This window comes from Marmota marmota, unplaced genomic scaffold (genome assembly GCF_001458135.2).
Source record: "Marmota marmota marmota unplaced genomic scaffold, marMar, whole genome shotgun sequence".
In the NCBI taxonomy this organism is placed as follows: Eukaryota; Metazoa; Chordata; class Mammalia; order Rodentia; family Sciuridae; genus Marmota; species Marmota marmota.
In genome coordinates, this window is record NW_026000142.1 from 11930886 (window position 1) to 11951723 (window position 20838).

The 20838-nt window shown below is 36.8% G+C and overlaps 1 protein-coding gene across 3 annotated transcripts in view; it reads left to right on the forward strand.

The window, feature by feature from the left end:
• Positions 1 to 1948: 1948 nt before the first annotated feature.
• The window catches only part of St7 (suppression of tumorigenicity 7), a 250355-nt gene continuing 231465 nt past the window's right edge, over positions 1949 to 20838 (forward strand). The window contains exons 1-2 of one of the 3 annotated variants that reach the window (XM_048786023.1): positions 1949 to 2771; positions 20274 to 20313. In XM_048786023.1, the coding sequence (XP_048641980.1) occupies positions 20276 to 20313 (38 nt within the window). In that variant the 5' untranslated portion in view covers positions 1949 to 2771; positions 20274 to 20275. Of the gene's footprint in view, positions 2772 to 20273; positions 20314 to 20838 lie in introns of those variants that run through there. The other 2 variants (XM_048786024.1, XM_048786026.1) reach the window with 2 other exon arrangements.

A 20838-nucleotide genomic window follows, 5' to 3' on the forward strand; every position in this document is an offset into this window, starting at 1 on the left:
TTTGTTAATTTTGCATTGTCTCCATGTCCTTGTAAACTCCATGAGAGTAGGTCTTGTCTTTCTTAGGATCTAGAAAAGAGTGTATTTTGGCTTAACACATGCTGAGTTTGTAATCATTAAATGAATGAAAATTATGCCAGTTGGTTGTGGTGACTCAGCAGTGGAACTGTCCTTTAGAAATGATTTGGAAATTTACCATGTAGTAATTTCTTATGAAGTCAAGAATTGTGTTTACTGAGTAAAATTATGCATGTTTACTCATGTTTCAGAATATTAATACATTTGATGTGTTCTTTGGGGAAGAATTTAAGAAAAGATATTCTTCTGGTCCATATTATAAATTTAATATAAAGAATGTTGAAAATTACTGGCTTTGGGAGCCAATTTGTGTGACACACCTTGTACTTTCTACCAATGCAAGAAAAAAAAAATTGCCTATGTGGAGAAGAGGGAGTAGAAGAAATATTTAGTTGGGAAATTTTTTCAGAACAATATTGGCAGGCACAATGAAACATAACTTACAGAAACATAATGTGGCTAGAAATAATTTAGCACCATTTTAAGTTCATGGATTTGCCTGTCCCCTCTTCTAACTTTAGCACTCATTTCTAAGGTTATAAGAGAAGCTAGAGTAAAAATAGTTTTTGATATTATATAAATTTGCTTTATAGACAGTTTTACTGAAATATTTCTTTACAAAATATTTTTTGTCTATTAAGAAAAATAAACTATAGCTCTATTATTACTGTCAGTTATTATTTGGATACACAATCTCATGTCAGTTATATTCTTCCAAGTTTCTGTACTTGTTTTCCATGTTGAACATTTAGTGTCTTCTAATATGTTGTCTTGTTTGCTGATGTCTCCAAATGTATTTTGTTTCCTTAGAACAAAGACTGTACATAGAAGTCACATCTTAGAAACAAGTTTGGGGTTGGGGATGTGGCCTGACATGCATGAGGTCCTCGGTTCAATCTCTAGTACCACCACCAAAATAAAATTTAAAATAAATAAATAAATAAACAAACAAATAAATAAATTGAGTGTAAACTGTTGATTGGAACTAGGGAGGGATGAGGAATTAACCTTTATGAGTCAGGCACTGTGCTGCCTGCTTTATCATTGATCCATAGACTCCTTGGAATTGCTCACAAAAGTCTGTTAATATCCTTAATATAGCTGATATTCTTTTTTGTATGTGTGGAATAAAAATTGTTCAAAACAAAATGAGGGGCTGGGGTTGTGGTTCAGTGGTAGAGTGCTCACCTAGCATATGAGAGGCCCTGGATTCAATCCTCAGCATCACATAAACAAATAAAGTAAAAAAAAAAATGTTTAACTCCACCTGCAAAAAAAATGAGTACTGTTATAATACTAGTTGTCCTAACAATACAAGTAAACACATTAAAAGTATTTCAGTAGGGTGGGGGGAAGTATTTCAGTGCGAAAGCAGCTTAATTTATAAATGAGGATGAGAACTTGGTGGAGACTTTTACAGTACCTTTAGAAGGGAAGATTTCCTCAGTATACTCTAAAGAGCTAGAGAGCAAGGATTGTAACTTTCTCATCTTTGTATTTCTATCAAATGTTGTTGCCCAGTGGCAATACATGACAAGATGGCACACAGCTCAGACTGGACGTACCCAAGGCTTTCCAAGATAGATGGCACTAGTGGTCCATTACTTGTTTCACTTCACCACCTAAGTTTCTCCTTCCTCTTAGTTCACAGGGATATTGTTAATACTCAGCACTATTATCATTTGTTTGACAACTAAAACTCAAGATGATTCTCCTGAGGTAATTGGGCAAATGTTCAATAATAAGGGAGAAAAAGAAAGAGCATTCCTCTGTGTTCAGAAGAGGTGATTGCCAGAGAAGCAACTAATGGAGAAAACACTAAGGGGATGAAGGGATGGTGTGGTGTAAACATGACTGGAGAGATGGGTCACAGTAGCTCAGTGGTTGCCCAGATGTGGGTCTAAAATGGAATTGACAGTGTGCAAATGCGCAAATACCACAACTTAAACAGCCATAAGCACATGCTTAGGCATCATTTGAATGTATGTTGCCTTCCAGCTTGGTGAGAGAATTGGTCTTTTGATTAGAATGTAGCTTCATAGAAGATGGTTAAATGATTGAGAAAGTGCTTTTAAGACTGCAAAATGCTATATAAATCCAAGGCACTCTGGTAGCTTATTTCTCTAAACTCTTGTATTCTATAGGCTTGCATCTCACAGTGAAATGACAGCTTAAAATAGATAATGGTATCTCTTATGCTGGAAATCTGGATTTCTCAGATTTCAATAATCAGGACAATGGGTTATTGATCGGAACCACACTACTGAATGTCTATTGTACACATCCTTACTGTACTTGAGATGTCATTGTGAAGATGCCTATAATGGGTTTTGCATCTTCCAGAAGAGAGAAAATGTGTAATGAAGTGTTTTTGATGTTACAGTGGAGCAGGACAGTTGCTCATGTGTTCCTCTTACCCATCATTTAAATATAGCAGGCATTCCTGCACTACGTACTGAGCTAAAATAAGAAAGTGAGGAGGCCCAGCTAGTTCCAGCAGTGTTTTGTTAGCCATGGCTGTAGCTAGAGGAATCACTGTGTAATTTTGGTGCAAAATAAGGCAACGTTTATCTGAGGAGTATTTTTGCCCTCTGAATTTTAGGAAACTGGAATTGTGCTAGTTATACTCTTACTCTGTGGAGAACTCTAACTTTGTTTCTGAAGTTGATCTCCAAATCTTGTAAAAGCTCTGGGTAAGTATCCATCTTTTTAGAAGTTTTGAGTAAGCCTGTGCAGAGTTAAAGGACTTTAAAGGAATGTTTAGGTCAGGGAACAAGACATATTTGTTTTGCTATTTAAAAAAAAAAGCTTAACAATTTAAAATAGCAGAAACAGTAGAAACACTTTGAAGAATAAAATAGTCTTTAAAAATGAAGTAATTTTTACACATAAGCAGTTTGGGTCTGGAGTTTTGTTCTTTAGAGGTATTTGGTGTGGCTACAAAGTCAGTATTTTATTAGTAAATAGACACAAGAAAAGTTCATACAGTTCCTTCCTTTGGTAAGTCTACTTGTCTTGGGAATAAGAAATTTTACTCCCCTTTCAAAATTCATCTTTCTCATTTATTTGATAGGTGCTGTTTATTGAATATTCCTAATAGAACAAATAAACTAATGCTGTTGGGGTGTTTTGCAATTTATTACACCCACTTGACTCAATTGGTTCTTTTTCTATGATGTTTATTTAGATTTGTAAAGTGTTACATAGTAAGAATTGGTATGACCTGGTTTGCACTTTTCCTGAGGACTGGGGTTGGTGTATATGTATGTATGTGTGTGTGTGTGTGTGTGTGTGTGTGTGTGTGTGTGTGTGTTTTATTGTATGTGTAGAATTATCCTCATTGATATCTTTTATTTTAAACAAAACTAAACAAATTATACTTAAGTTCAGGCTCAAAGTTGACATTATGTTTCAGAGAGAAATTTTTTTCTTACATATGTTGCAGAAATGTTTGTTTGTAATGACTCTTTGAGAAAGGGATGTTTTAAGTTGTACCCTTACATTTGAGATATGAAGTGTAAGAGGCAAAAATGGAATTTTAAACATTAGAAACTAGCTTCTCAATTGTTTTCCCCCTAAACTGGAAGTTATGTATGTATTATTATAAAATAAATCTAAAATGTATCTTTACAAATCTTATGACAAATCTAATCAATTATAAAGTCACCATCCTAAGAAAAACTTTTTCTTGCTCTTACATTTTTTGAACAGATTCTATTTTTAGAGGGCAAGCCCAGACTGGATGACAATATAACATCAATGAAGTTTGAGAAAATATTTGTAGACATTAATTAGTTTGGATTATAAAAGTATTCCTATAAATAGTTGGTTTTTACATTGACCTATTTTTTATTGCTTACTACAGAAAATAATGTAACAATTTCTGTAAGCTTTTAAAGAACAGTTAAAGGATCTATGATTCTTAAAAGTGAGCATTTTTAGTTTTGCCATGTGAATAAATGTGATAGAGAAGAGTAAAGAGATAAAACATGCTGTTTGGACTGGAGATGTAAATTCAAAGCTTTCGTGGACTGGTGAGCTGTTAAGACAAAATAAAGATTTATTATTGCTCAGTCCAAAGAGAAAACTTAAATGATGTCTTTAAGTATAGTGATTAGTAGGGGAAAGAAGTTGTGTATCAGTGGTCATAGGCCAGGGCTTTTTCCCTACTATTTCTTGAATATTAAGGGCATCCATGGTTTAGTGCCCAGCTCAATTTCTAGGTATAAATATGATTTACATGTAAAATATGGGGGCTCAATGGAAGTATACTTGTTTAGCATGCATGAGGCCCTGCATTTGATGCCTAGCAGCTAAAAAAAATTAAAAAAAATTAGAAAAAATAAAAAGCTTTTAGAAGTAAAATATAAAGTCCTTTAAAAGTCTTGTTTGTAGCACCTGCAAAAGGAAAATAATATATAAAATTATATAAACATTATGACAGTACCTTTTTAGTGAATTATGCTTTTTTGGTGGTGGTGGGGACTGGGGATTGAACTCAGGGGCACTCAACCACTGAGCCACATCCCCATCCCTATTTTGTATTTTATTTAGAGACAGGACCTAGTGCCTTGCTTTTGCTGAGGCCGGCTTTGAACTCATGATCTTCCTGCCTCATCCTTCCAAGCTGCTGGGATTCCAGGTGTGCGTCACCATACCTGGGGAATTTTGCTTTTTTGTTGCAGCCATTTATGATTTCTGTAACATGTTTCATTAAAAACATATGTGAATACTTTTGATACTTGGCTTTATGGAAATCTCTTTTTAGCATTGATTAGTCAGTCAGAAGATTGAAAATTGCAGGTAAATAGTGTCAGTCCTTTCAAATCAATTTATTTATTGGAAGTTTTAATTAGTTTAGGCAAAGTTCAGATAGCCTCATAGGCAGGAAGCCCAATTGTCTATGAAATGATGTTTCCACTTTGCATTAAATGAAAACAGTTTTCTCCTAGTCCTGGCACATTGCTTTCGTCCTTTTCTTAGAGCCCCTGGAGAACAAGTAACTATTGCTTCTTGCAGCAGCATGGTGTGCCTGTGAGTCCTTGTCCTAGATTTGTTACAGAAGGATATAGTAATGTTTTCAAAACATGATCATACAATTCTCAAATCAACAACAATGAATGCATCATATGTTACTTTTATAAATAAGATAGATGTTAGGAAATTAAACCACCTATGGTGGATGGCATAAAGTATTGTAAAATATCAAACGATTCACTTTAAGAATTTCTTTCTTTTTCTTTTTTCACCCACTAATCACAAAGCAACTCAGTCTGGGTTTCTCAGGCTATATTTGCCTAGAGGAGTAGGACTATGAATATGAATACATAATTACAATCCTCCACTCTGGAGGGCCCAAGCAGCACTTGCCTACCCCAATGGTGGTCCCTGATGCTCACCTTCCGTGTAAGTGTTCCGGCTGCACTACTGTCACTTCTGGCTCCTGGTGTTTAGGACCTCTGTCTCCTCTTCCCACTGATTGCTGCTGTTGGGACATGAAAGAATGTCTTCAGGGAGTCTGTATAGTCATTGTCCTGGGGGCAGGCCAGGACTGCAGGCCCAGCTGGTCAAGTCCCATTGGGTCTTTCTGCTAATTATATCCAGATTTTCCACTTTAAAATTATGACCTAGCTGGGCATGGTGGAGCACACCTGTAATCCCAGCAACTCAAGAAGCTGCGGCAGGATTATCACAAATTTGGTATCAGCCTCAGCAATTTAGTGAGGTCTTAAGCAATTTAGTGAGACCCTGTCTCAAAATAAAATATAAAAAGGGCTGTGGATGTGGCTTAGTGGTAAAGCAATACTAGGTTCAATCCACTTACCAAATAAATAAATAAATAAATAAACTTATCTGTAATGAAATTGATGGTGCTCTTACCACATTTTAGCACAAGGTGAGGGCTCATTTATGAGTTTTATGATCTTAATACTAGTTACCTTGTTTATACCTGAGGATAATAATAGTAAGCATCTCATAGAATTGTTATGAAGACTAACTGAGAAAGAGGAGCAAGGCCCCAGTGATCATCTGCTTGCTCAGCACGTTGAAGATATTTAGTTATAGCCCTCTGTTGCTGCTGATTCTGTAATCCCAACTTTGTTCTATGACCCAATCAGCTGTTTCTCTTGAGTTAGTTTCTGGATTGATAGTTTTTAAAAAATGCTTCTGTTCATATATTTGTTGATTGATTGTATATCCTCTTCTGAGATGTGTCTGTTCAAGTCCTTGGCCCGTTTGTTGATTGGGTTATTTGTTGTTTTGGTACTTAGTTTATTGAGTTCTATATATATCCTAGAGATTAGTGCTCTGTCTAATGTGTGAGGGGTAAAAATTTGCTCCCAGAATGTAGGCTGTTTATTCACCTCACAGATTGTTTCTTTTGCTGAGAAGAAACTTTTTAGTTTGACTCCATCCGATTTATTGAATCTTGATTTTAATTCTTGTGCTATAGGAGTCTTATTAAGGAAGTTGGGGCCTAATCCCACATGATGAAGATTAGGGCCTACTTCTTCTATTAAACGCAAAATCTCTGGTGTTCATCATCTATAGCAATTAGAGAAATGCAAATCAAAACTACTTTAAGGGGCTGCGATTATGGCTCAGTGGTAACACGCTTGCCTAGCATGCGTGAGGCACTGGGTTCGATTCTCAGCACTACATACAAATAAATAAAATAAAGGTTCATCAACAACTAAAAAAAAACTACTCTAAGATATCATCTCATTCCAGTCAGAATGGCAGCTATTATGAAGACAAACAACAATAAGTGTTGGTGAGGATGTGAGGAAAAAGATACACTCTAGTGTACATTGCTGGTGGGACTACAAATTGGTGCAGCCAATATGGAAAGCAGTATGGAGATTCCTTGGAAATCTGGGAATGGAACCACCATTTGACCCAGCTACCCTCTCCTTGGTCTATACCCAAAAGACTTAAAAACAGCATACTACAGGGACATAGCCACATCAATGTTTATAGCAACACAATTCACAATAGCTAAACTGTGGAGCCAACCTAGATGCCCTTCAGTGGATGAATGGATTAAAAAAATGTGGCATATGTACACAATGGAATTTTACTCAGCAATAAAAGAGAATAAAATCATGACATTTGCAGGTAAATGGATGGCGTTGGAGAAGATAATGCTAAGTGAAGTTAGCCAATCCCAAAAAAACAAATGCCGAATGTTTTCTCTGATATAAGGAGGCTGACTCATAATGGGGTAGGGAGGGGGAGCATGGGGGGAATAGGTGAATTCTAGATAGGGCAGAGGAGTGGGAGGGAAAGAGAGGGGACAGGGGATTAGCAAGGATGGTGCAATGTGATAGATATCATTATTCAAAGTACATGTATGAAGACACAAATTGGTGTCAACATACTTTATATATAAAACCAGAGATATGAAAAATTTTGCTGTATATGTGTAATAAGAATTGTAATGCATTCCGTCATTTATTTTTTAAAAAATCAATTAAAAGAGACAAAAAATGCTTCTGTTCTCCTTTTTCATACTTGCTTACATATTTTTCCTCTGTATATTTTCTATTTTCCTTCAATTCTGAGAAGTATAAGACGTGAGGCAGCAGGAGCTCCATTTCTGGTCAGAATGAGGAAGTTTTTATTATATTTTCTAACTTGACTGGTTATCTCTTTATACTCTGTGCCTACTGTCATGATTTTTCTGGAACTTCTTAAACCTCAGGGTCATTTCAAAGCCAAATCACTAATCTCTGCACAAACCTTGTTTTATTGATTTTTTTGTACTGTAGAAAAGGACTTTTTATGTTGCATTTCTAGTTTCTTACCATCAGCTAATAAATTTATTGAGTCATACTATTAGAAAGTCATAGTACTTGATGTGGATGTGGAGGAGTGGAATGATGACCAAGATATGGTCTCTGTCCTCAGTATTTTTAGGTATTTAGCATAAAAGGAAAGAGGAAAAATACACCGCCAACTCTAGTCCAAAATATAATGTGTAGAGCAAGAAGGACTCAAACAGTACTAAAGAAGGAGATGAGAGAAAGCTTTAAATTTACGGTGGTAGTTATTGAGTTGCATTTCGCTGTAGAAATCCCCAGGCTGTTGGTGAATGTGGGAATGTGAAAACCCTTGATGCCTTCAGAAAACTGCCATGTGTTTGACAGGAGGGTAGAAAAGGAAGAAAAGGTATAATCTGTTGGTCTTAAGTTGGAATTCATTTTTCAAGATAAATAATAATTGAAACTCTGATCCATTACTTATATAGAAAAGGATTGGAGCTGGGTGTGGTGGCACATGCCTCTAATTCCTGCAACTTGGGAGTTCTGAGGTAGAAGGCTTACAAGTTGGAGGCTGGCCTGGGTAACTTAGTGAAACCCTGTCTCAAAAATAAAATACCAAAAGGACTGTGGGTGTAGCTCAGTGATAAGTGCTGTTGGGTTTAATCTCTAGCACCACACACTGCACAAAAAGGATAGGAAATAATAATAACCAGGTAGCACACAACCAATATTTAAAGTATGTTAACTTTATAATAACTTTAATAAACTTTTCATATAAATGTTTTCTCCTTTTAAAATTAAACTATATTTTTGTAATACTTTCAGATTTGCAGAAAAAATTATGGCAGTAATATATTTTCTGTTTTCATGTACTTTATACTCCCTTATTAACATCTTATGTGGTATGTAAGATGGCACTTACCATATGGTATTGTTGTTACAATTAATGGACAAATATTTGTACATTATTATTAACTGAAGTTCATACTTTATTCAGATTTTCTTAATTTTTATCTAATGTCCTTGTATTATTCTAAAATACCACATTACACTTAATATAATAGTCATGTCTCCTTAGACTCCTCTTGGCTGTGGCAGCTTTCAGTACTTTCTCTGATTTTGATCACCTTGACTGGTATATTGGTCAAGATATCTGTAGACTCTCCCTTAGTTGAGATTTTTTTTTTTTTTATATTTTTCTGGAACTGTTGGTCTTTGGGAGGAACACCACAGAGGTATTGATTAATACAAAAGTTGTGTGCTTAGTCAGATCAGGCTGCTCTAATAATTTAGGTAGTTTTTTTTTTTTTTTGTACTGAGGATTGAACTCAGTAGTACTCAACCGCTGAGCCACATCCTCAGCCCTATTTTATATTTTATTAAGAGACATGGTCTCACTGAGTTGCTCTGCACCTCCTTTGTTGAGGCTGGGTTTGAACTCACAATCTTCCTGTCTCAGCTTCCTGAGCTGCTGGATTACAGGAGTGTGCCACCATGCACAGCTCCAGATTGGGGGGTTTAACATACATTTATTAGTCAGTTCCAGAAGTTGGCAAGTCCAAGATCAAGTGCTGGCAGATCTGGTGTCTGGTGAAGGCCTGCTTCCCGGAGTCCCTCACCTCTAAATATGATCACACTAGAGCTTAGATTTCAATGTATGAATCTGGGGGAGAAACAACATTCAGTTCATAATATTGTGGTTTGGCCTTCTAGACTGATTGTTGCAGGTTGTGGGCCAGAGGTCTGTTTTTATATATGGTGTGGTTATTGTTTGTTTTTATATTCAGCTTTCACCCTCCTCATGGGTAGAGAATCTTCATCAATTTTGGTATGTTTTTTGGGTATGAGCTGTTGTTTTTATGAATTAAAACCATCATGCTAGTTTAGGGAAGACTTTACTTTGTTCAGAACTTTACTGAGAATTTACCATTTTGGAAACTCATGACTTCACAAGCAATACCATTCATAGTATCTGAGTCTCTAATACACCTATATCAGTCTGCATTTGTAGGGTTTGCATTCATGGTGACTCATGGGTACAAATATCTGTCTACTTCATAAAGTCACAAAAGTATTTGCATTTTTTTGGGGGGGGAGTACCAGGGATTGAACTCAGGGACACTCAACCAGTGAACCACATCCCCAGCCCTATTTTGTATTTTATTTAGAGACAAGCTCTCACTGAGTTGCTCAGCACCTTGCCGTTGCTGAGGCTGGCTTTGAACTCACAATCCTCCTGCCTTAGCTTCCCGAGCACTGGAATTACAGGTGTGCGCCACTGCTCCTGGCAGAATTTGTATTTTTAATACAATTAAATTGTTTTAATTAGGGCCAGGATGAAGTAAGACAAGTGAGGTTGCCTTGCTACAAAATTTAAGGAGAGACTCTTAGGGTCCTGCAAGTTCAATTTCAGTGCTTAAATTTTGCACCATAAGCACCTTGTATACCTCATCCTAGTCCTGATCTTATGACACATGATTTTCTGTTCATAACTTTTTTATATTGTATCTAGGATATTGTGTTGATTTTGAAAAAAAAATGTGTGGGGATTGAACGATTAAGTTTGTTAAAGTACAAAAAAAATGTGTGTTTAAAATGATCTGTTTATAAAAGAAAGTGTTTGTTAGATCTGAGAATCACTGCTTTAGTGCACATATGTGGAAATGTCCATTTCTGGGCTGTATGAACATCTTCTATTTTATTAGGTATTGCCAGATAGCTTTACAGAATGGCTCATCAGTCATGCAGTGCTACAGTAATGTCACATTAAACAAACAAACAAAATGCTTCAATATAGTGGTTTAAAGCAATAAGTATTTATTTTTCCCTATTAGTTTGTGGGATATTGCAAATCAGATAAGCTGGACTGGATTCTAAACTCCAGATTCTGGGTTCCAGTCTACAAATTTGATTGAGGTTGGGTTCAGGTCCACTCCATTTCTCTTATTCTCTTGGACAAACAACTAGTCAGGACAAGTTCTTCTTATGGGAAATTGCAGAAGCAAAAGAACATAGGTGAAAATACGTAAAACCTCATGTGTGTCACGCCTAGAACTGGCTCAACTGCATAGGCCAGAGCAAGTTACATAGCCAAGTCAACATATGTGGGGTAGGGAAATATGCTGTGCTCATTGTAGTGGGTGATATTGCAAAATCATTTGGCAAAGATGTGGATTATAATGCTAATACAGGGAAGATGTCAACATTATGAATAATGATTCAGTTTACCACAATGATATTACTGTTATATATTCTATCTGTAACATATACAAATTCCTATTTTTCAACATCTTCACCAACTCTTGATGTTACCAGATTTTATCATTTTTGTTTGTTAGATTAGTGGGTGTCAAATGACATATTGTTATTTTCATTTCCATTTCCAATTTCATGTCCTAAAATAAAATGTATTCGTTTTAAAAGATTATTTTTTTCCTCCACTATGAAGTCAGGTAGTGAGAATGATGAACTTTTTGTGACAAAAATAAAAATTTGGAATTTGAGTTTTTTATAAGTATAATTAGTTACAAACTTTAACTACCAACTCATTTCTATTTTCCTTTTGCTTACATGTGTCAGATATTCTGAGAATCATTAAAATGTCTAGACTCTATTCATGAAAGGCCCATTTGTTCTAAACTCTCATTCTGTAGACAGGATGCATTCATAATTTTCTTCCCACTTCTCAGTAGTCTAATTTTACTAAACCCATTTAGTAAGTGAAGTATAGGAATTGTAGTCCAGATTTCCTCTTTGAAAACATGACTCTATACCAAAATATGTGGATATTGTTAGTTTCAGTACATGAATTTCTATGCATTTCTCTGGGAAATAAACTCCTTATTTACTGGCACTCCTCTGATATAGAGGCAGTTCTAACTGAAGAGCACCATCCAGGTGAGAGCAGGGTGAGAATGCAAAAGGCACTACAGAATTATTTTTGCCTTGTGAATATCATCTCATTTATTCTAGGGTCTCATAGGTCATTTCTAGGATTGGAGTATTTCAAAAGAAATATTGGCTCTACATACCAAAAAAAAAAAAAAAAAAACTTAACAGGAATTTTATTCTCCACAGCTATATCATAAGACCATAAGTTTTATAACCCAAGCAACAGTTCTAGTGGCCCATTTTGTCTTCTGCTTCTCATAAACTATTACTCTCAGTTATCTCTCCTATTCTTGGTCAGCTGGGCTTTTGCCATCCTGATTTGATCTGCTTTAGTAATTTATCACAAATATTGACTCAACTCCTCTGCAGTAAGCCATTTCCCTCCTCCTACCCTCTCAAGTCTGATGATGCTACTCAGGTTGAGTTCTCTGTTCATCTTTATTCTTCTCCATCACAAAAACCCTAGAACTATGGACTAGGACTAGGGTTAGTGGCTTGATGGATTGAAATTCTAGGGAGAACATCAGTTTGAATTCTCCTTGTCAGCTTGTCGGCAAGATGATGGCATCTACACACATACCAACATTTGTGCCATTTCTGTCACAAAAGGAAATAATGACTACTTTTTGATTCTACTTTTTGGTTCTAGCAGCTCCTAGGCAGGAACCATCCTTCAGAAAGAAGAATATGGATAAGAGGCAGGGCTTTTCAGAGGTGCTATTGGCTTCTGTAGGAATCAAGGGGCACCATGTTGCCAGAGAAGGTCTCTTCTGTATCCTTAAGGAGTCTGTTTCTCTCACAGATAGGAAAAAGGCCTCCTCTGTGTCAGGGGCTGGTATATTTCATCGGGCTAGAACAGCATATTCTCTTATGACTTGATACTCCAGATGTTAGGATATTTTCTGTGTGATGCTTTGAATTTATAGTGGGATTTCTAAAACTCTCAAGGTCAGTTTTGGTGCATTTCCATCCCTAAAATCCAACTCCTTTGCACCATTGTCTTTACTGCTGCTAAATCAGGGTGAACATCCCTGTTTCATTCTAAATAGGTGATTTTAATCTGGAGCATAGCTGACTTACATTCATATTCTGTATGGTAATGGAGTTTGAATCTTGAGGCCACAATTTCAGTGGGTTGATTGGGCATACTAGGATTCTCTTAGATAGCTAGTCATTAGTTACTTGCTTTATTCTTCAACATCAATAAATTTTATCCTGTCAGGTAATCAGGGAAAGGTTAGTTCACTAACGCCAGTAGCTTACCTGAGCCATTCTCTGGCCCCTTCTGGCCAGCCTCACATCCTTTGGTAAGATAGGTAACTTATGGGCCTTTGGCAGACATCTTCAAGGAAAGGAACCATGAGTTATGATGGCTGGGCCAGCGTGTATGGAATATGTCTCTTACTAGAATAAGGGAGAGGTTACTTAATAATATACAGGTGCAAGCTTTTCTGATGTCCTCATATCTCCTTTCCCCAGGGACACCAGTTTCTACTGGGGCTGGTGAAGATGTATCCCACTTCTGGTATTTTAATTTCTGCATCCTGAAAGATAACAGAAGAAAACAAAGATAAAATGGACCAGTTGGATTCTAGAAAAAAGGCTCTGGGCTGAAACTTTTCATGAGAATAGTGGGGGAAATGAAAAGCTTTAATATTTGTTATGGAGGTAATTATGGCTGATAAAGATAGAGAACTATGTTAATGAAGGTCCTAGAAGGAAACGGATCATACTTCCAAGCTGGTAATTTAGGAGAATTTAATAAAAGTGATGTTTACAAAGATGTGGGTAGGATAATAATGAAGAATATTTTATTGTTAACAAAGGATCACTTTGCTGATTCAGTTCACTGACTTCACATTTTTCTCTTCTTCCTGGTAGAACTTAATTTTGCTAAAGGATCCTTCATTTTCACAGTTCATAATAATCATTTTCTATTCTTTCTTTTACATGTTTAGTTAGAAAATCTTGTCAAATTGATAGTGTCTCATGATCTCTTTTCAATTTCTCTTCTGCCTTTATTTCAGCCCTCATAATCTTATTACAGTAATCTCCCAACTGATCTTCCTGCCTCTAATCTCTTCTAATCTTCCCGGCAACTAGGATATTGCTTTCAAATCCTTTAATATCTTTCTGTTGCCTAGCAAATAAAATAAAGACATCTAAACCTAATGTCTTAGGCCTTTACCATTAGTACCAGTGAACCATTCTAGCTTGAAGCTCAGTACTTTCCTTCAGGCTTATATTCTTAATCGTTTAAAAAATTCTTCACTTTTGTTATCATGGAGGTCAGATGATTTATCTGCAATTTAGATGCCTTTCTTTAGTTTACCTGAATACAGATTATTTCAAATACCTCAGGTCCTAAATACCCCCACATAACCAGATGTCTCCATCATCTCCTTGTCCTGTGGTTCCTGAGAGCCTTCACCTTTCCCTCCATAGTTTTATTGCTACATTATGATACATCCAGGTCTGTCAGCCCCTGGGCTCTGAGGTTCCCTGGGTCTTTTACTCTCAGTGCATGTTCCTGTGTAACGTGAGCTCTTTTATTTGATGTTGGTCACAAGAAGCAACGGACAGTTTATATGAAGGACCGTCTAGTAGTCCTGACTCAAAATTTTTATTTTAAGGTAATCTCAAATTTAAAGAAATTTATTGCAATTTTGCTACTGTTTTTTTCCAGGGCCATTTGAGAATACATTGATGATGTGGTTGGTGCTCTATTACTCTGAAAAACTTTGGTGTGTGTTCCCTATAAACAAGGACATTCTTACGCAACCACAGTACAACCATGAAAATGAGAAATTAATTATTAATCAGAAATTGGTACAGTACCACCATCTAATTCTCAGATCCTATTCAAGTTTCACCAGTGGTTTCAATAATTTATAGCAAAATAATCCAGTCTATAATACTATCTTGCATTTATTTGGTTGCTATGTCTCTCTAGACTCCTTTAGTCTGGATTAGTTCCTCAGTCTTTCCTTGACTTTCATGACAAGAAATATTTCTGAGGAGGCACTTTTAAACTATGTAATTTCTTCATCAGGTTTTAATGTATTCTTTAATTATTTAACCACTTTGGATTCTTAGTTTCCTGTTTTATTCTGTGGACTTGTTGTTTCATTATTATTTTGATAAATTATCTCATATTTTATCCTGCAGGAGCCTCTGTAATCTGATGTCTGCATTCTCTTGACCTATCCCATCATTCTTTAAGAACTTGACTACTTTCTAAGATGTTCAACTTCTTATACTTAAGAACCTATTCCAGTCTTGGAATCAGCCATTTCTCTCCAAGGCTCCCTTTTTCCTGTTACTTATTTATTTTTTGGTGTTGGTGATTGAACCCAGGGGTGTTTTACCATGAGCTGCATCCCCAGCCCTGTTAATTTTTTCTTTAAAGATTGATGTGATTTTTTTCATACTTTTATTTTATTTATTTATATATGGTGCTGAGGATCGAACCCAGCTCCTTGCACATGCTAGGCGAGCGCTCTACCGCTGAGCCACAGCCTCAGCCCCCCTAGCCCTGTTAATTTTTTATACTTTGAGACAGGGTCTTGTTAAATTGCTTAGGACCTTAGCTTTCTGGGATTATAGGTGTGCATCTCTGTGCTGTTTTAGATCACAAGATATACTTATTGCCATTTGGGAGTTGCTGCTCCTAATCCTCTCAGGGGACAGAGCAAGGGAGTATAAAACATATATAGACATATGAATATTTTATTTGTAAATTCTTTTTGTATCTAGCTCTTATTTTCCTTTTTCTCTTGAAATTATGAGTTCATGTTAATATCTCAAATTCCAATCTTATCTTCAGAATCTACTTGGGCTCTAACATCTGAGGCAGGGCTGCTCCATGTGTAGATGCCCTCTTACCCTGCTCTCCACCCCTCTCTGTGTTGTACTCCAGAATAGATGTTTATCTTAGTTGGCCCCAAATATGGCTCAAGAACTGAATTAGTTAGGAAGGGAAAGAGAAAGAAGATGAGGGAGACCACTTTTTTGGGGGAGAGAGAGGTATTGGGGGGGGCACTCAACCACTGAACCACATCCCCAGCCCAATTTTGTGTTGTATTTAGAGACAGGGTCTCACTGAGTTGCTTAGCACCTGGATAAATTGCTGAGGCTGGCTTTGAACTCTCAATCCTCCTGCCTCCGCCTCCTGAGCCACTGGGATTACAGGCATGCGCCACTGTGCCCAGCAGAGGGAGACCCAACTTTTATCATCTATTTCTACTTCCCTTCCTTTCTTTTTTTGAAAATCTAAATAATCCATTAATCAATTACTGCAGACCCGGGGGATTTCAATAGCAGTCTCTTTTTGACTCCTAAAAGTCATGTCCTCTTTCATTAAGCTATTCCTTCACCTTTTTCTTATAGCCTTGATTCCTAAGGTACTTTTGACATAATTCTGTGAATATGTAAGGACATGAAGAATTGGACCTTGTTACAAAGAGCATGCAGGAAACATCATTCTGAATGTGAGCTCCACATTGCACACATTTTTTTTTTCTCTCTCTCTGTGGATTGTATTTGTGTCTGTGTTTGTGCCGGAGAGAGAAGAAATTTTTTAAAGTTTGGATAACTAATTTATAAAGGCTTCTCTTGTTTTGAAGGGGGTCTTTGTTTTTTCAGTTTCAGGAAATTTCTCCTTTTTTGCCTGGAATAGGTTATAGATTAAGCAGCCTCTCCCTGTGTGGTAGAAGAACCACTGGTTGTCAGCTTCTGCACTAGTCTGCAAGAAATTCAGGGACAGGACTTGTAGGCTCTGTGAGAACTGGGTATGTCTCTTGTGGACACATTTGTGTGCCTAGCCCCAGCACTATGCTCTATCACCCAAGAGGCCCTGATGTCAGTTAACATTAGTTTGCCAGCCCTGGTTTGTTCTTGGGTCTGATAGCAAAGTCCATGATCTTTTCACTATACCTTGCCATGTTTAGGACAGGATGGGCTCTGTCTCCTTAAACTAGTATATGGTGATTTCTAAGTCTGAGAGATTATTATCTAATATCATATCTTTCTTATCCATGTTGGAGTCTGTTATTTATGGCCTAAACTCAGTGCTCAGTGATTTTGTAGATACTTCAACTATTATATTATTTGTTCTCTCATTTTTTTCAAGTACCCACTAATAGATGAGAGGTAACTTCATCATTTAATGTCTGTGTTACATAAGTTGTTTAATATCTTAGGGTCACTTTTCTTAACTTTCACACAGGGGATTTTAATTACTTCTTTACTGATTTTCTGTGAGGTACAGCTTATGTAAATATGCTCCCACAAGTGGCAGATCGGGTGCTCAGTATGGGTATCATTTGTTTGCTTGCACTTGAAGAAGTTCACAAAAGGATGTTAAGACAGTTGAAATGCACTATCCCAACCACTATTCGTTGTTGGGTATTTCATAAAAACTGGTGTTGGTGGGGCACGGTGGCGCACGCCTGTAATCCCAGCGGCTCTGGAGGTTGAGGCAGGAGGATTGTGAGTTCAAAGCCAGCCTCAGTAATTTATCGAGGTGCTAAGCAACTTAGTGAGACCCTGTTTCTAGTAAAATACAAAATAGGGCTAGGAATGTGGTAGTGCCCCTGAGTTTAATCCCTGGTATCCCAAACCAAAAATTAACAACAACAACAACAACAAAAATGGTGCTACCCTTGATTCAGTAGCTGCATAATTATTAAATTTGTTAATAAAATTGGGCTCTGTGCAACACTGTTCATGATTTGGATTTTTGGTAGATAGGTAGTTTTCAATGGCCTCTTCTGCAGTCAGTGGTGGTTAACAGTTTATTCAGAGTAATTCTTTTTGCCACTAGATGGTGCTTGTCCCTGTATTTGCGAGGCTTTTCTATACAAAGTTACATTATTTGGGGAAAAGCAGTAGGATTGCATATTGGTATTGATATTCATGCATACCCTGTGGATGAGATATTTTAAGGTTAAATTATAGGGTAAGGGGAGCATTTAGATGAGAATTTTACAGTTCTTTTAGATCATTGTGTTTACTTAATGCCCTTTAGTTTAAAAATGAGAAAAATTAATGAAATTATTGTATTCCTTTTTTTTTGAGAGGTACATAAAGTTGGGCCTAGATTAACTCATGAGTTTGTTAGAACTATTAAAATAATAAAGCAAGTTGTAAGCCCTCATACTGTCTTGTCGATTTTTCAATGTAGTCAGAAAACCTTAGGAGACAATTCACACTCAGACATTCTAATAATGGATAATCAGCGTCATATATAATTCAGTGCCTCTCATTTTGAACTATAATGACTGTGAAAAAATGTGCAGCATTTTCTGTACCTGATGAAATCCTGTAAACACCAAGCTGCCTAACATGGTAATACATAGATAAAAGATGGTCTCTCCCATTCATGAATTTAGGAATGATTAACTGTGTTTAACTGAGGTTAGTTTCTATGGTAGGGATTGTGTAGAATGAGAGGAAAGGATCTTCAGAATTTGTTGCACAGGACTATTTTAGATGAGCTGCAGGGGAAACCTGTTAAGAGATTTTCTACTCACTGTGTTTTCTATGAAGAGCTGACATGACCAGTTTGTGAACCAAACTTTGGTGAAATACAATTTTAATTTTTAGAATTTATCAAATAGCACTCAGAACAGTTCTGGGCACTGAATTATATATGACGCTGATTATTCACTATTAGAATGTCTGAGTGTGAATTATCTGCTAAGGTTTTCTGATTACATTGAAAAATCGACAAGACAGTATGTGGGCCTACAACTTGCTTTATTATTTTAATAGTTCTAACAAACTCATGAGTTAATCTAGGCCCAACTTTATGTACCTCTCAAAAAAAAGGAATACAATAATATCATTAATATTTCTCATTTTTAAAAAGTAAATATGTTTATGTTTAAACTTAAGAGCTATTATAGTAGAAAATGGGGTGACTCTGCTTATTCATTCTAATTTAAATGGAAAATGAGGATAGGGGACAGGGGTTAGTGACAAATTGAGAGTTGGTCCTAGCAAAGCAGAGTCAGTCAATTGAGAGCTGGTGGTTAGATAGGGTGAGGAGTTGGTTTTCAAGCAACAGGAACTGACTCTGACTAAGAACAAGTGAAAAAATTTTGAATCTAATGAAAAACTGAAGAACTAGATTTCAGAAATGACAAATGTAGAATGTCTTCAGGGATCTAGGTAGCAGGAAATGATGAATAGTCTTCTTGGAATAAAATAGTTTTCATAGTGAATGAATTCAAGCTACTTAATTTTTTCTTTTCTTTTTCTTTTTAACCCTGCTAAAGAGACTGTGAGAGCATGAGCATCCATGTCCCAATCCTTATTAGTATCAGATGAGATGGGGAAAGCTAATGTTGGCGGGGAGGCAGGCTTTGGGGGAAGACTGGATTTACATGTGTTAAGTTGGAGATATTCAGACATTCAAACTGAGATAGCAGGTGGGTATGGGTTGGAGGTAGAGAGAACAAATTTTGGATACATGAGTTTATAGGAGTATTTGATGTCATAGGAGTAGATGTGCTTATGGAAGGAGAAAGTATACATAAGAAGGTTTCATTGCCTTTTGGGGCTTTCCAACCCAAAAAAGTTGGGAAAAAGAGAAAGCACCTGCAGAGGAAGTTGAGAGGGGTAATTAAGAATTTCTTAGTCAGACCTTTTAGTGAGAATCACACATATACATATGTTATCTTCTGATCTCCAGCCAGACTCCTCAGCCAGACTCCTCAGCCAGACACCTTTCAAGTCCTTACTTTTTTAGCAGGACACTAGCCAGAGCCCAGGAATTTATATAAAGTCTGATCCTGTGCCTTATTTTCTTGCAGACAAAGGGAGAAAATCTATTACTTGAAAAATCTCCCTTCCTCACTGTTTTTAGTCCAAAGAAGGGGTTTAAACTATGAATGAGTGTTTGTATGTTAGATTTAGAGACCTCTAAATGGGACTGGTATTTTCCATCTTTTGTCAGCTAACAGATTCCCCATGAAGCGAGATGTAGTTGAGGTACAGGAGTCCATCTGCAGGAGTAGGCCCCCGGGGAGTGTGCCTCCTGGCACGCAGCCTCCTTGGCCTTCAGGCCTGTTGTGGCATCTGTCCTAGCTATTCAAAGCTGTCGCAATAAAACTCCTTTTTCAATAATGTTCTGTGCTTAGTCCCATATTCTTGTTCTGGCAAGTGGCCTCTGGTTTGGTTCCGACTCTGTACCACTCACTAAAATTCATCATATCAAATTCCTGTAAGATTGCTCTTGGCACTCAGTTTGAGAAAGGGGGTGGGGGAAAAGATAGATAGATAGATATGGGGAGGGGAAAAGGAGGAGAGGAAAGTGGAGGTTTGGGGAAGAGAGAAAGAGAGAGAGGCCCACAGGCACAGACATTACTGACCTTACTACTTGCTCAGACAGAACCTGTCACTAGAGTCTCATTTACTTCTGGAGTGGATCTCTCTCTACTACCTGGAATCATGTACTGTAACTACACTATTTCTTATTTTCTGAAAATTACCTAGCCATTCCTAACACTATGAACAATTTTTCTCTTTTTTTAGAGATGGGTTTCTGTTCCTCTTCTACAGGGACAGTCCTTTGGTGAGTAGTTCTGTCTTTGTAATAAGTCCTGTGCTGATGGTACATCTTATCCTCAACACACAGGCTCAGTATAATTCAAGTGCCATTTTCAACCTCCAAGGCCTCTGTAGCAGTCAGGTTGCTCTTCATATGTATGTCAGAACATATTCTGTACCTTAGCTGTGCACTGAGATTTTTAATAACTCTAGATATTCCAATCAGAAGAAGGTTACATCTGGTCCCAATTGGTGGCTTCCACCAGCTGTTCCGTGAATCAGCCTAGAGGCCTACCCTGATGAAGCTTGTGAACACAGACCCCTCTTCAGCATTTAGGTTTTATTATGTTTTCCTGAGTCATTTAACATATTGTGAGCTGTAGGTTTTAGAGTTAAATTTATTTTAATTTTCACTATAAAGCAAATTGATCTTTGTGGACAATGTATTCTAATATTATTATGAGCACTAGAGGGCACTCTGTAAAAGATGAAGCAGTTTTTCATTTCTTGATTTTTGAAATATCTGTTATAGCTATTGAAATAATTGAGG